Source organism: Oncorhynchus masou, unplaced genomic scaffold (genome assembly GCF_036934945.1).
Source record: "Oncorhynchus masou masou isolate Uvic2021 unplaced genomic scaffold, UVic_Omas_1.1 unplaced_scaffold_2144, whole genome shotgun sequence".
Classification (NCBI taxonomy): domain Eukaryota; kingdom Metazoa; phylum Chordata; class Actinopteri; order Salmoniformes; family Salmonidae; genus Oncorhynchus; species Oncorhynchus masou.
The window spans coordinates 1-16,738 of record NW_027008621.1 but is presented as its reverse complement, the minus strand read 5'-3'; the positions used below and the strand labels follow the sequence as shown (position 1 = coordinate 16,738).

At 48.9% G+C, this 16,738-nt stretch overlaps 2 protein-coding genes across 2 annotated transcripts in view; one reads left to right on the top strand and one right to left on the bottom strand.

The window, feature by feature from the left end:
* Nucleotides 1–3,399, top strand: part of LOC135532989 (uncharacterized) — a 46,404-nt gene extending 43,005 nt beyond the window's left edge. Inside the window, 4 exon segments of the mRNA XM_064960400.1 lie at nt 49–676; nt 854–919; nt 1,319–1,536; nt 1,869–3,399. Of these exon segments, the coding sequence (XP_064816472.1) occupies nt 49–676; nt 854–919; nt 1,319–1,536; nt 1,869–2,843 (1,887 nt within the window). The 3' untranslated portion in view covers nt 2,844–3,399.
* Nucleotides 3,400–8,278: 4,879 nt separating this feature from the next.
* LOC135532995 (protein lyl-1-like) lies at nt 8,279–9,978 on the bottom strand (the record flags this gene model as incomplete). Its single annotated transcript, XM_064960404.1, is given in 3 exon segments — nt 8,279–9,463; nt 9,465–9,480; nt 9,870–9,978. Coding segments are annotated over 3 exon segments (627 nt in total), but the record flags the coding sequence as incomplete, so codon positions are not given.
* Nucleotides 9,979–16,738: the final 6,760 nt, after the last annotated feature.

Genomic DNA, 16,738 nt, shown 5'->3' with positions numbered 1-16,738 from the left:
AGAAGGTGGAAGAACAAGCGAGGGAGAGAGAGGGAACTGAAGGAGAAGGTGGAAGAACAAGTGAGGGGGAGAGAGAGGGAACTGAAGGAGAAGGTGGAAGAACAAGCGAGGGGGAGAGAGAGGGAACTGAAGGAGAAGGTGGAAGAACAAGCGAGGGAGAGAGAGAGAGAACTGAAGGAGAAGGTGGAAGAACAAGCGAGGGGGAGAGAGAGGGAACTGAAGGAGAAGGTGGAAGAACAAGCGAGGGGGAGAGAGAGAGAACTGAAGGAGAAGGTGGAAGAACAAGCGAGGGGGAGAGAGAGGGAACTGAAGGAGAAGGTGGAAGAACAAGCGAGGGGGAGAGAGAGAGAACTGGAATCTAGACACGTCACCAACACAGAGACACACAGATATTGGGGAAACAGGAAAAGAGAAGTTCCACCTAACTCTGCTATAGAGAGGAGAAGAGAGGAAGTGAGGGAAGAGATCAAGAGGAGAAGGGAAGAGATGGAGAGGAAAAGAGAAGAAGAGATTGAAAGGAGAAGGGAAGGGGGGGAAGATATGGAAGAGAAAGTGACTGTGAAACCCTTGGTTAACTGTCTTCAATCAACACCAACACAACAGCAGCAGCCAATAGAGCCCCAGAATGGTGGTCCAGCACTGTTCACAAGGAGCCCTAGTTTCCATCTGACTGAAGGTAAAGACCCATTTTGTATGGAAACTGTCCGCTCGTCACACTTCGGTATGGATATATATGTCCATTACTCAAACCAAGCCCAAACAAACTACTTTGACACTGAAAGTAATGTGTGGTAATGAAGGGTTGTTCACGAGACTGTGTTCCTCTGTTGTAATTCTATCTTTTTGTCTCTAGAGGGCGCTATACTCTCACAGCTGTCCGAACTCGAAGCAAAACCAGCCCAGAAAGTTGTTAATACCTGTAAGTCACATACTTCTCAGTGTAACACAACAATGTCAATTGTGGTGTTCTTTAACTTTTCCCCATTTCATCTAAATGTGAGAAAGATCTAAACATAGTGTCTGTCCTTGTCAGTCTGCCACAGAATCAACAGCATTGGAGTGATCTAAACATAGTGTCTGTCCTTGTCAGTCTGCCACAGAATCCACAGCATTGGAGTGATCTAAACATAGTGTCTGTCCTTGTCAGTCTGCCACAGAATCAACAGCATTGGAGTGATCTAAACATATTGTCTGTCCTTGTCAGTCTGCCACAGAATCAACAGCTTTGGAGTGATCTAAACATACTGTCTGTCCTTGTCAGTCTGCCACAGAATCAACAGCATTGGAGTGATCTAAACATACTGTCTGTCCTTGTCAGTCTGCCACAGAATCAACAGCATTGGAGAGAAGACAACCACCTCCTCCTCCTCCTCCCAGTCAGAGTTGCGTGTGGTTCTGCTGGGTAGGTCAGGGTCAGGGAAGAGTGCAGCAGGTAATATCATACTGGGTCGGGAGGAGTTTGTGTCTCGTCCAGACATTACCACAGCCGTCACTCAGGACTGTCAGAAGAGCAGGGCCCTCGTCGCTGGGAGACGGGTTAGTGATTGATTAATCGTTATTACAGCTTTATTGGGTTTCTATTTTCTTAATCATTGAATAATATGAGGTCTATTGACTTCTATTGAGGTCTGCAGTTTGACTTGTTTCAAACTGAAACCCATCAAGTATTATGTCTAAGAATGTTATAGTGTTAATGACTGTAAACACTTTCACAGTAAATGGGAGGGGGGGGGGGTCAAGTTGACCTTTTGCTTCAGTAAAATCAATATAGTAGTGACCTCAAATGACGAGCTACATGCCAGTAATTTCAGACCTCAACAAATCCTCTTCTCCTTTCCTTTCTCCTTTATCCTCCCTCTAACCTCCAGGTGGCAGTGGTGGACACTCCAGACTGGTTCCGCTCCGAGCACCCTCCCGATGTGGTCCGTTCCCAGCTGTCGTCCTGTGTGGCCCTCTCGGCCCCTGGCCCCCACGCCTTCATCCTCTGTGTCCCCGTAGACCAACCAGCCCAGGCAGAGCTACAGGCTCTAGGGGCCCTAGAGAAAGTCTTTGGTCCCGGGGCGGTCCGGACCCACACCCTGGTCCTCTTCACTCACTCCGATCGGTTGAAGGAGGGCGGGAAAGTGGGAGTGGATGGAGTGGAGAAGTATATCTCCAGCCAGAGGAGAGATTTGTTAGAGTTGGTTAAACGATGTGGGGATCGGTATCATGTGATGGAGAGAGGGAGCGGAGGAGAAGAGGAGGAGGAGAGGAAGAGGAGGAGTGTGGGGGAGTTATTGGAGAAGGTGGAGCAGACGGTGAGAGAGGGAGGAGGAGAGTGTTTCTCCTGTCCGCTCTTCCAGGAGGCGGAGGATAGGGTGAGACAGAGACAGGAGGAGATAGTGAGGGAGAGGAGGGGAAGAGGAGAGGAGGTGAAGAGACAAGCACTTCATTCCTACTCCATGCAGCCCTTGAGAGAGACAGAGGAAGATGTGGATGAGGAGGAGAACGAGAGAACGAGAGAGGAGGCGGAGAAGAGTGTGAGCGCCCTGGAATTGGAAAATCTTCCCTCGCTTTCGTCCTCTTCTGCATGGTATTCGTCGCTCCTTCGCTCGGTGTGGGAGAAGGTGGGTGCGGGAGCGAGTAAGGTCCCCAAGCTGACGGCTGGAGGTGCGCTGCTGGGTGGGGTGTTGGGCGTGTTCTTTGGAGGGCCCATAGGGGGAGCTATAGGGGCCACTGCTGGATCTGTGGTCACTGAGGTGGGGAGAAGGAGGTTTAGCCAGACAAAGAACTCAGCAGAAGAGACAGATGCCACAGGGAGAATAGAAGTAGAAATCTTGGACAAGGTGTTGAAAACAGAGTGAGAGAGTCAGATCCACACACATTGATATGGATGTACAGTACAGCATTTTATGAGAGATTATTTGATAGGTTTCTATCTATGATATATATCCACCTGTGACCGCGCAGACGTTGTATATATCTGTGATTATAAACTGGGTTGTTCCAGCCCTGAATGATGATTGGCTGACAGCTGTGGTATATCAGGCCATATACCATGGGTATGACAAACATGTATTTTTCCTGCTCTAATTACGTTGGTAACCAGTTGATAATAGCAATAAGGCACCTCGGGGGTTTGTGATATGTGGCCAATATACCATGGCTATATACCACGTTGCGTCGTGCCTAAGAACAGCCCTTAGCCGTGGTATATTTTCCATATACCACACCCCCTCGGGCCTTATTACTTAAACATAATGTTGGTAATATTGTATATCTGTGAACATAATGTTGGTAACATTGTACAACATATACTGATGTGTAAGTTGTTTTGCGGCAAATACCGGTTCTCATTGACTACTTCAATGTTTTGTTGTATTTCTTTTCCAGCTATTACAATTATGACTTGTTAAATAACTCACATGTGCTACGTCATTATTATTCAAATTACATTCAACATGGTTTCTTTAAATGTTAAACTACTATTGTGCATATAGTTAATCCGTTTATTAATGCTAATAAAACACATTGCATGATAATATCATTCAGTTGGGTTTGAAGGCCTACAATATGTAAAGTTGGTCCTGCAATATGTAATAAAACCCAGAGGGGAGGCAGAATGTCCCAGACTGCTTTGCCTCACCCTCCAGGCCTCTTGTATCAGTAGGACTGGATAGAGCAGGTCTAGGACACCACCTCCTACCACACCAACCACCTCTCCTCTGTGTGATCTGATCCTCAGGGGCCTCCTTAGTTCACCCTACAAGCTCTCACAGTCTCACGTCAGAATTAGACGTTCATCCATGTTTCTCAAACGTGACATTTGAAAGTGTTTGAGGTTGAGTTTAGGCGTTAACTCCAAATGCTTAAGGTTAGGCATACATCCTGAATGGTTCATGCAATGATTAAGGTTTGGCATAGGCTTAAAACAAAATATCAAAAACAACTTTATATCACTGGATTCGAACATGCAACCTTTGACCCTTTGGAACCACAGGCAGATGCTTATGCTCATCTACAATGCCCTAGAAAAGCCAAAACCTACTTTACGGTAACAGCTGTTGGCCTGCACGGAGGGAGCCGGCCGTGGAGCGCACCACTGTTGGCCTGCACGGAGGGAGCCGGCCGTGGAGAGCACCACTGTTGGCCTGCACGGAGGGAGCCGGCCGTGGAGAGCACCACTGTTGGCCTGCACGGAGGGAGCCGGCCGTGGAGAGCACCACTGTTGGCCTGCACGGAGGGAGCCGGCCGTGGAGAGCACCACTGTTGGCCTGCACGGAGGGAGCCTGCCGTGGAGCGCACCACTGTTGGCCTGCACTGAGGGAGCCGGCCGTGGAGAGCACCACAGTTGGCCTGCACGGAGGGAGCCTGCCGTGGAGCGCACCACTGTTGGCCTGCACTGAGGGAGCCGGCCGTGGAGAGCACCACTGTTGGCCTGCACTGAGGGAGCTGGCCGTGGAGAGCACCACTGTTGGCCTGCACGGAGGGAGCCGGCCGTGGAGCGCACCACTGTTGGCCTGCACGGAGGGAGCCGGCCGTGGAGCGCACCACTGTTGGCCTGCACGGAGGGAGCCAGGGCCAGGTTGACACGTCAGAGATGGAGGCTAGAGGCAGAGGCAATAGGGTTATGTAACCAGTCCTTCCTGTTGTGTCAGAACGACCGGGTGTGGTGGGGGGTCTGAGAGAGAAAGGGAGAGGGAACGAGGGCCTTTGTGGCTGATTTTCTCTTATTTCTGCCTCTTTTTTTCGCCCTTTCCTCTCTCCCCTCTTCCATGCATGTAGCGGTTGATTGCACCACAGTATCCCCATCAGGCAACTTAATGGCTGTAGATGAGACAGCACTAACTGTCGAGCCATTTCCTGGCCACCTGATAGCTGGAGACACGCAGCCCACCTGGGGGAAAGGGTTGAGGGGGACACCAACTAGGGATGGGGAGATATCGTCAACATTTTTGACAGTATGATGGCATTTGACAGTATTTTATGTTTTTTTATAATAAAAGTTCTAAATATGCTTCATGAGGAGTGCAGGACCGTAGGGAGGGTGGCAACAAATACATTCTAGGTGGTTTCAATAGGGCTCTCTCTTCTGATTGCTTTATACTGTTCAATCAAACTTCATCCTAACATTATTTTCAGCATTTTCATCCATTTCTGCGTTTTCTTCACTCGTGTTATCATCTCTCCTCGCCGTACCACTTTATTATCTCTCCTCGCCGTACCACTTTATTATCTCTCCTCGCCGTACCACTTTATTATCTCTCCTCGCCATACCACTTTATTATCTCTCCTCGCCGTACCACTTTATTATCTCTCCTCGCCGTACCACTTTATTATCTCTCCTCGCCGTACCACTTTATTATCTCTTCTCGCCGTACCACCTTTGTTTTGTCTTTGTATGCCTCTATGTTGTGAAAAAGTTACTTTTTCTTTATCAGAATAATTATTCTACTAGGTTTCCATAACTAGGTTTCCATAACTAGGTTTCCATCCAATATGCACATTTTCCCACTAGTGGTGTGTTTCCACCAAACTGACTTGTTGAGGATAAAAATCAGTGCGTGATGCACAAAAACATTTATTTTTCAGGTTCAGGTTTCATGTACTGAATAAAAATTTAAACTTCAATGTGTTTCCATCGCTTTTTCAACTCCGATAGTTGTGACACAAAAACAGTTGCATTAAATAGCATATGTGCCTACTCTGGTGGTGCGCGCCAGCCAACAACAGCTATACAGTGCAGGTAATGCAGGCTGTGCAGGTAGGCTAGTCTACATGATGAGATTATTATGGCTAAGAGAGAGAATATTTTGTCAAACAGCAGTCAAGCATCAATCATCATGTCACCAGAATAAAGGTGTATCAAGAGGACCACACATCATATCATCGTGTGACTCCAAGTTTACCTCCATATGATGGTCATTATATCGATATTTGCGCATAAAGGCATTTCCACCGCCATTTCACGCATAATACATTTTACTGACACAAATAGATCCCACCATTTCGAACTAAAAAATTATCTGTCAGCATTTACAAAATTGTAGCTAAACGTCCTGTTTCACAGCTGTCATGATTTTACCACCCCTTACCCTCCACCCCACCACCACCACCACCACCACCACCCCTCACCCTCCACCCCCCCAACCCCTTACCCCACCACCACCCCTTACCCTCTCCCCCACCACCACCACCCCTTACCCCACCACCACCCCTTACCCTCTCCCCCACCACCACCACTCTCCTTACCCCCCCCACCAACACCACTACCACCACCTCTTACCCCCACCAACACCACTACCACCACCCCTTACCCTCCACCCCCACCAACACCACTACCACCACCTCTTACCCTCCATTCCCCCCCCCCCACCAACACCACTACCACCACCCCTTACCCTCTCCCCCACCAACACCACCCCTAACGTGGAGGTTAAAGCGACCGCCACCTATTTTTTTCCACGTCCGGGATTCTCCCGGTACTGTCATCGGTCAGCTATGTCCGGCTTGGGGACATCAGCAGGGAGCATTTTTCCACCTTTCTTATTTTGAACCGGTACTCTCTGTCTCTCTGTCTCTCTCTCTCTCTCTCTCTCTGTCTCTCTCTCTGTCTCTCTCTCTCTCTCTCTCTCTGTCTCTCTCTCTCTCTGTCTCTCATGGTTATAAATCTGCCATGTAACTAACCAACGCAAGCAAACAACCATAAACAGAAGGATTGAAACCATGTATTGAACGAAGCTCATTTCCTATATGTAATGGATGACTGATTGAGTGCAGACAAGGCATTCTCTCAGAGTGGTATTCTAGGGGTAGTGTTAGGGTTGAGCTTGGATGTGGACATGAAGCTACCAACTGGGCACACACTGGTTGGATCAGCGTTGGTTCCACGTCATTACAATGAAATGTTGAACCAACGTGGAATAGACTTTGAATCTGTGCACAGTGGGTAGGGTTATGGGCTATGGCTTGGGTTAGGGTTGAGCTGAGCTGTGGACAGGAAGTTGGTGTTAGGGTTGAGCTGAGCTGTGGACAGGAAGTTGGTGTTAGGGTTGAGCTGGGCTGTGGACAGGAAGTTGGTGTTAGGGTTGAGCTGGGATGTGGACAGGAAGTTGGTGTTAGGGTTGAGCTGAGCTGTGGACAGGAAGTTGGTGTTAGGGTTGAGCTGGGATGTGGACAGGAAGTTGGTGTTAGGGTTGAGCTGGGATGTGGACAGGAAGTTAGTGTTAGGGTTGAGCTGGGAGGTGGACACGAAGTTAGGGTTGAGCTGGGAAGTGGACATGAAGTTGGTGTTAGGGTTGAGCTGGGAGGTGGACATGAAGTTGGTGTTAGGGTTGAGCTGGGAGGTGGACATGAAGTTGGTGTTAGGGTTGAGCTGGGATGTGGACAGGAAGTTGGTGTTAGGGTTGAGCTGGGATGTGGACAGGAAGTTAGTGTTAGGGTTGAGCTGGGAGGTGGACACGAAGTTAGGTTTAGGGTTGAGCTGGGAGGTGGACACGAAGTTAGGTTTAGGGTTGAGCTGGGATGTGGACAGGAAGTTAGGGTTGAGCTGGGAAGTGGACATGAAGTTGGTGTTAGGGTTGAGCTGGGATGTGGACAGGAAGTTGGTGTTAGGGTTGAGCTGGGATGTGGACACGAAGTTGGTGTTAGGGTTGAGCTGGGATGTGGACAGGAAGTTGGTGTTAGGGTTGAGCTGGGATGTGGACAGGAAGTTAGTGTTAGGGTTGAGCTGGGAGGTGGACATGAAGTTGGTGTTAGGGTTGAGCTGGGATGTGGACAGGAAGTTGGTGTTAGGGTTGAGCTGGGATGTGGACAGGAAGTTGGTGTTAGGGTTGAGCTGGGAGGTGGACACAAAGTTAGGGTTAGGGTTGAACTGGGAGGTGGACAGGAAGTTAGGGTTGAGCTGGGATGTGGACAGGAAGTTGGTGTTAGGGTTGAGCTGGGAGGTGGACACAAAGTTAGGGTTAGGGTTGAACTGGGCTGTGGACATGAAGCTAGGGTTCATATTAATTAATTCATACTAGATAAATAAAAATACAAAATATTCTTATGTGCACTTTCTCACAACACACTTTTTATAGGATCACAAACCAACTTACAGCCATAAAATAAGCACAGTTGATTTTCTGAACACAAAAACACATCTTCACCCCTTCACACAACAATACTTTGCCAGCGACTACACTGTCTGTTTCTCAAACTGGACACAGCAGCGAAACAATTGTATGGGTTGAGAAATTGTGCTGATAACAGGGCTGCATGTATTCTGGAGTGCAATAAGAGGATGTTGAATAAGGAAGAGAGAACTAAAACACTCTTTATTTCGGTCAGCTAGCACGGTCAATGTCCCGTATGGCACCCTATTCCCTACATAGTGCACTACTTTTGACCAGTAGTGCACTAAACAGGAAATAGTGTGCCATTTGGGACAACTGTGTCACAATGTTGTCCTCTAAGGGAGGGAGGGTGGGACCATCTTCTTCATCTGACTAAAGAAAGAAACTTAAAAAATTGCCACATAAACTACTTGCTGAAGGTTACCGTCATTGATGTTTTTTGATGTCTCAAACTTCAGGAAGCAAAGCCATGAGGTCAACATGGCTCCTTCAGAGGTTTTAGGGCAACTGACACTGTGCTGACTGGATGTACAAACAGTCAAGCCTACATTTCCCAGGTAGCCCTATAGAAGCCTCAGTTCGGATGAAACAGCTTACGTTACCCAGAAAGCCTCAGTCCCACACTGCAGGACACAAAATCCAGACAGAGGGTCAGTCAAACAATACCACAACCTGCTACAAGAACTCAGAACTGACCTTGCAGATATACCATGTCATTGAAAGAACTACATCGATTCCAAAAGTCTCAAAGATTGCTGGTAGAATAGTAAGTATACTGTACATTTTTGTCCTTTCTGTCAGTTTGTCGGATATGATTTACTACCAGGTATTCAATTTTGTCCTCTTTGTGATGTCACATGTCATGTCACCGCTGGTCTTTGGCAAGTGTCACCGCAGTCCGAATCTGACCTTTGACCTTTCCCGGAATGCCCCGCGGCACCACCTTTGAGCTCTTAGCCCCGCCCCCCAGGTTCTCCTCACTGTCTGTGTTGCTATAGCAACTGGAGGTCGGGGAGGTTGCCAAGGCGATGATCGATGAGTCTGTGGAGTCTCCTCTGTCGTGGTAGACCATAGTTGAAGAGGGAGTGTCACCCTGGAAAAGTGGGTGCATATCCTTGTTGTTCAGCCCCGCTTGGGCCCTCTCATCCTGGGTCTCCACCTCAGGCGGGCCCCTGGCTTTGTCTTGGGACTGGTCGTTGAGCAAGGTGACAAGGAAGTCGATGTACTTCATGGCCAGTCGGAGGATCTCATTCTTGGAGAGCTTCTTGTCTGGAGGGTGGGTGGGGATGAGCCTGCGGAGGTCTGAGAAGGCCCCGTTGACGTTCTGCTGGCGCCAGCGCTCCCGGCTGTTGGTGAACACACGCCGCCAGCTTCTGAGGAGGGCCTGCTGGATGAGGATACACAGGCACAGTGCATTAAATACACATACCTACTAGTATGCACATGTACATACATGCAACTGAATATCAGGAAGGTGTTACTAATATTTGGTATACTCAGGAGGTTGGTGGCACCTTAATTGGGGAGGACGGGCTTGTGGTAATGACTGGAGCGGAATCAGAGGACTGGTATCAAATCCATCACATACATAGTTTCCAGGATGCCATTCCATTTACTCCGTTCCGACCATTATCATTAGCTGTCCTCCCCTAGCAGCCTCCTGTGGTGTATGTGTACATACATACACTACATAAACTGTATCTCATTGATTTATCATATGCTGGTATTGGTCAGTAGTCCATGGACAGTCACACCAGTTTATCTTCTATTTACCATCACTGAGATCCAACTCATAGTGTGAGGAGGACCGTCTCTTGATGCTTCTACTGGAAAAGATTCCATAGTTACCAGAGGGACCAAGATGAGAACTGAGAGAGAGAAGGAGAGAATCATATCAAATCTAATCTAATTTTAACGGTCGCTTACAAATACTTAACAGATGTTATTGCGGGTGTAGCGAAATGCTTGTATTCCTAGCTCCAACAGTGCAGTAATATCTAACATACACAACACTACACATGAATCTTGGAATTAAGAAATGTAGAAACATTAGGACAAGCAATGTTGGAGTCCGGAGTACAAATGTATATTAGCAGTTGAAGTCGGAAGTTTACGTACACTTAGGTTGGAGTTACTAAAACTAGTTTTTCAACCACTCCACAAATGTCTTGTTAACAAACTATAGTTTGGCAAGTCGGTTAGGACATCTACTTTGTGCATGACACAATTCCAGTGGGTTAGAAGTTTACATACACTAAGTTGACTGTGCCTTTAAACAGATTGGAAAATTCCTGAAAATGATGTCATGGCTTTGAAGTTTCTGATAGGCTCATTGACATAATCTGAGTCAATTGGAGGTGTACCTGTGGATGTATTTCAAGGCCTACCTTCAAACTCAGTGCCTCTTTGCTTGACATCATGGGAAAATCAAAAGAAATCAGCCAAGACATCAGAAAGAAAAGGTAGACCTCCACAAGTCTGGTTCACCCTTGGGAGCAATTTCCAAACACCTGTAGGTACCACGTTCTGTACAAACAATAGTACGCAAGTATAAACACCATGGAACCACGCAGCCGTCATACCACTCAGGAAGGAGATGCGTACTGTCTCCTAGAGATGAACGTAATTTTGTGCGAAAACTGCAAATCAATCCCTGAACAACAGCAAAGGATCTTGTGAAGATGCTGTCAGGATTTGGCCAGGGTTGTTCCGGGTTTTGGTCACTAGATGCCCCCATTGTGCTTTTTGACCTTATGTTTTTTCCCTTGTTCCCCATTATTATTTGCACCTGTACCTCGTTTCCCCTGATTGTATTTAAACCCTTAGTTTCCCTCAGTTCTGTGCTCTGTGTTTGTATGTTAGCACCCAGCCCTAGTGTTCTGTGTTTTCTTGTCAATTCCGGTGGATGCTCTTGTGGAATTCTGTTTTTGTTTTTGAGTGTCTCTTGAGACTTTTTTGTGCTATTCCTACCACCTTTTGGATTTGCCATTTTTGTATTTAAGGACTTCTCCTTTTTACTTAATTAAATACACCGTCTTAAGTACTGCTGTGTCTGCCTCATCTTCTGGGTTCTGCTGACTATTCGTGGCTCAGTTGGTTAAGTGACTGTTTCTCACTCCGGAGACCCAGGTTCGCAACCGGGTCCTGACAGAAACACAGAGCTAAAAATGAACCCAGAGGCAGCCAGTTCCCAGGACCTTTTTGCCATGCTGTCCCACCACCAGGAGACTGTCCAACGCCACGAAGCCGCCCTGGTTCAGCAAGAGGCCTTAAGGCCTAGACATTCTCATCTTCTGTAGGAGATGCTGACTTCCATTAAGCAAATATCTGATCGTCTTACCCCGGCAACAGTTCCCGTCCCAGTACCTCAGATTCACGTACCCATGGCAGTTAACCCCCTGGCTGAACCTCGTCTTCCACCTCCCCAACGGTTCTCAGGTGATCCAAGTGCTTGTAAAGGGTTTCTCACCCAATGTTCTCTCTCCTTGAGCTACAACCCTCGTCGTTTCCCACCGACCGGTCTAAGATCGCTTATATCATCACCCTGCTGTCGGAAAAAGCCCTGGCCTGGGCTACTGCTGTGTGGGATGCCCATAGTTCCTGCTGTGCCAGCTACTCTGCCTTTGCTGAGGAATTCAAACGAGTGTTTCAAGGCCCAAGCAGTGGTTCTGACTCAGCCAAACAGCTCCTGACTCTCCACCAAGGTTGGCGCAGCGTGACGGACTATGCCATCCAGTTCCGCACGGTGGCAGCAGCAAGTGGCTGGAACAACGAGGCACTCACGGTGTGCTTTCTGAAAGGCCTTTCCGACACTATCCAAGATGAACTGGCCACTCGGGAACCACCGGACAATCTCGAGTCCCTGATCAAGTTGGCCTCACGCATTGACCAGCGTCTGAGAGAGAGAACTCAACCGTAGACCTCTAGCCCCTATCAGTCCCAGCTCCGAGTCCCCACCTTTATCCTCGCTGGCTCCATCGGAAACCATGCAGATTGGACGCATCTCCCAGGCTGAGAGAGACCGCCGGATGAGGGAGCGACGCTGTCTATATTGCGGCAAACCGGGCCATTTCTGTTCCACGTGTCCCGGGCTCCAGGGAAACGCTCTGTCCCGTACAGACCGGGGGGAACTGTAACGGGAAACATAACCTCCTCCCATCCGTCCAACTCCTGTCTGCTCATTCCAGTCACCCTCTCCTGGGACAACCACAAGCTTCACCTTCAAGCCTTGGTAGACTCTGGAGCCGCAGGTAACTTCATGGATGGTGTCTGGGCGAAGGAGAATGGCGTTCCCTCTGAACCTCTAAGTGAACCCATGAGGGTCACTACATTGGATGGAAGCCCTTTGGAATCTGGACTTGTCACTCATGTCACTACCTCCTTGCGACTTTCAGTTTCACAACACCAGGAATTGATGAACTTTCATTTGATCTCCTGTTCCGAGTTCCCTCTCGTCCTTGGATACCCCTGGCTTCACAGCCATAACCCTCACATCGACTGGTCTGTGGGCACTATCAAGCAGTGGGGTCCTACGTGCCAAGCTACTTGTATTTTCCAGAATTCCCCGAGTTCTACTCCCGAGTCTTTAGAATCCATCGACCTGACCCGAGTTCCCGAGTGTCACCATGACCTCAAACTGGTGTTTAGCAAACAGAGGGCCACCATGCTACCACCCCATAGACCTTACGATTGCCCCATCGACCTGTTTCCGGGCACTTGCCCCCCCAGGGGTCGGATCTTTTCCCTATCTCCACCCGAACGAGCTGCTATGGATACCTACATCAAGGACGCTCTGGAAGCAGGCCTCATGCGTCCATCCACCTCCCCGGCGGGAGCAGGGTTTTTCTTTGTGGCCAAGAAAGACGGTGGATTACGTCCTTGCATCGACTACCGGGGACTCAATGCCATAACCGTCCGTAACCGTTACCCGCTACCCCTTATGGCCACAGCCTTCGAGCTGCTCCAGGAAGCAGTTGTTTTCACTAAGCTTGACCTGCGGAACGCATACCATCTTGTGCGGATCAGACCTGGTGACGAGTGGAAGACCGCTTTCAACACGCCTACTGGTCACTATGAATACTTGGTGATGCCCTTCGGCCTGACCAACGCCCCAGCGGTGTTCCAAGCGCTCATAAACGATGTGCTTAGGGATATGCTTAACATTTTTGTGTTCGTTTACTTGGATGACATCCTCATCTTTTCGAGCTCCCTTCAAGAACACACTAAGCATGTCAGACAAGTACTCAAACGCCTCCTGGACAGCCATCTGTACGTTAAGCCGGAAAAATGTGAATTCCATTCATCCCGAGTACAATTCCTGGGATTTGTAGTGGAACCCGGTCGACTCCAAATGGACCCCAGGAAGGTAGGGGCGGTAGCGGATTGGCCCACCCCCAAATCCGTTAAGGAAGTTCAGCGTTTCCTGGGCTTCACAAACTTTTACCGCAAGTTCATCAAGAACTTCAGCTTGGTGGCAGCCCCTCTCTCAGCTTTAACCAAGGGTGGCAATGCAAGGTTTTTTTGGGGAAGAGAAGCTGAGACGGCCTTCCAAGGACTCAAGCAGCGCGTTCTCTCTGCTCCCATCCTGATACTACCGACTACGGATGAACCATTTGTGGTGGAGGTAGACGCATCAGAGGTTGGTGTTGGAGCTGTCCTGTCTCAGAGGGGTGAAGACAAGAAGCTTCATCCGTGCGCTTTCTTCTCACACCGGCTTACCCCGACTGAGAGGAACTACGATGTGGGGGATCGTGAACTCCTAGCGGTTAAGATGGCATTGAAGGAATGGAGACACTGGCTCGAGGGGCTTCTCACCCGTTTCAAGTGCTTACGGACCACAAAAATCTGGAGTATATCCAGCAGGCGAAGCGGTTGAACTCTAGACAAGCTAGATGGTCTCTTTTCTTCAATCGATTCCAGTTTATCCTCACCTATCGGCCCGGGTCGAAGAATCTCAAACCGGATGCCCTGTCCCGAGTCTACGCTCCTGCCATTCGAGATGACACGGACATGCCTGTCCTTCCTGCTGCTAAGATTGTGGCTCCGATCTCGTGGCAAGTTGAGGATACCGTGAGACGTGCTCAAGCTAGCGAACCGGACCCGAAAGGAGGTCCTGCCAATCGGTTGTTTGTCCCCAAGGCAGTGAGGACTCAGGTCCTTCTGTGGGGGCACTCCTCTCGCCTCACCTGTCATCCGGGCGTAGGTCGCACCTTGGAGTTCATCCAGCGTAAGTTCTGGTGGCCTACCATAAGAGAAGACGTTGCCACTTTCGTCAATGCCTGTCCCGTGTGCTGCCAGGGCAAATCTTCTCACCTCCGCCCTCAAGGACTCCTTCACCCTTTACCTGTTCCCCACAGACCCTGGTCCCATATCTCATTGGACTTTATTACTGGACTTCCTCCATCCCATGGCAATACTACTATCCTAGTCATAATCGACAGGTTTTCAAAGGCGGCCAGGTTCGTCCCTCTGACTAAGTTACCTTCTGCCAAGGAAACGGCTGAGTTGGTAATTAATCATGTGTTCCGAGTCTTCGGCATTCCTCAAGATATGGTTTCTGACAGAGGTCCCCAGTTCGCCTCAAGGTTTTGGAAGGCCTTCTGCCAACTCATGGGGGCTTCTGCCAGTCTATCTTCAGGGTACCATCCGGAATCCAACGGCCAAACAGAGAGGATGAATCAAGAGCTGGAAACCACCCTCCGATGTATGACTCGTGACAACCCGTCCACATGGTCATCCTTTATTGTTTGGGCCGAATACGCGCACAACACCTTGCGCTCCTCCTCCACTGGTATGTCCCCGCACGAGTGTCAGTTTGGCTATGCTCCTCCATTGTTCCCGGACCAGGAGGCAGAAGTCAGAGTGCCTTCAGCCTTGAAGTTCGTCAGACGCTGTCGGCTTATGTGGAGGAAGAACCGTCTTAATCTTATGCGTTCCTCACAGAGGTACCAACAACAAGCCAACAGACGTCGCCGTCCCGGGCCTACCCTGCGCCCGGCCAGAGAGTCTGGCTCTCCACAAGAAACTTACCTCTACGGGTGGAGTCTCGCAAGCTGTCCCAAAAATACATCGGTCCCTTCAAGGTTGCCAGGAGAGTTAACCCAGTTTCTTATCGCCTACACTTACCCAAATCCCTTAAGATTAATCCCACATTTCACATTTCATTGTTAAAACCTGTTGTTTTTTCCCCTTGTCCCGGCAGACAGACCTCCCCCTCCGCCTCGTGTCATTGGAGGCCAGCCGGCTTATACCGTCCATCGGATACTGGATTCCCGCCGGGTGCAGCGGTCCTGGCAGTATCTGGTAGACTGGGAAGGCTACGGTCCCGAGGAGCGCTCCTGGGTTCCTGCCAAAGACATCCTGGATCCTGACCTCATTCATCAGTTCAGGGCCCTCCACCCTGAGAGAGCTGGTAGGAACGTCAGGAGCCGTTCCTAGGGGGGGGGGGGATTCTGTCAGGATTTGGCCAGGGTTGTTCCGGGTTTTGGTCACTAGATGCCCCCATTGTGCTTTTTGACCTTATGTTTTTTCCCTTGTTCCCCATTATTATTTGCACCTGTACCTCGTTTCCCCTGATTGTATTTAAACCCTTAGTTTCCCTCAGTTCTGTGCTCTGTGTTTGTATGTTAGCACCCAGCCCTAGTGTTCTGTGTTTTCTTGTCAATTCCGGTGGATGCTCTTGTGGAATTCTGTTTTTGTTTTTGAGTGTCTCTTGAGGCTTTTTTGTGCTATTCCTACCACCTTTTGGATTTGCCATTTTTGTATTTAAGGACTTCTCCTTTTTACTTAATTAAATACACCGTCTTAAGTACTGCTGTGTCTGCCTCATCTTCTGGGTTCTGCTGACTATTCGTGGCTCAGTTGGTTAAGTGACTGTTTCTCACTCCGGAGACCCAGGTTCGTAACCGGGTCCTGACAGATGCTGGAGGAAACAGGTACAAAAGTATCTATATCCACAGTAAAACGAGTCCTATATCAACATAACCTGAAAGGCCACTCAGCAAGGAAGAAGCCACTGCTCCAAAACCGCTATAAAAAAAACAGACTACGGTTTGCAACTACACATGGGGACAAAGATCGTACTTTTTGGGGAAACGTCCTCTGGTCTGATGAAACAAAAATGGAACTGTTTGGCCATAATGACCATCATTATGTTTGGAGGAAAAAGGGGGAGGCTTGCAAGACGAAGAACACCATCCCAACCGTGAAGCACGGAGTTGGCAGCATCATGTTGTGGAGGTGCTTTGCTGCAGGAGGGACAGGTGCACTTCACAAAGTAGATGTCATCATGAGGCAGGGAAATTATGTGGATATATTGAAGCAACATCTCAAGACATCAGTCAGGAAGTTAAAGCTTGGTTGCAAATGGGTCTTCCAAATGGACAATGACTCCAAGCACACTTCCAAAGTTGTGGCAAAATGGCTTAAGGACAACAAAGTCAAGGTATTGGAGTGGCCATCACAAAGCCCTGACCTCAATTCCATAGAAAATTTGTGTGCAGAAGGAGGCCTACAAACCTGACTCGGTTATACCAGCTCTGTCAGGAGGAATGGGCCAAAATTCATCCAACTTATTGTGGGAAGCTTGTGGAAGGCTACCCGAAACGTTTGACCCAAGTTAAACAATTTAAAGGCAATGCTCC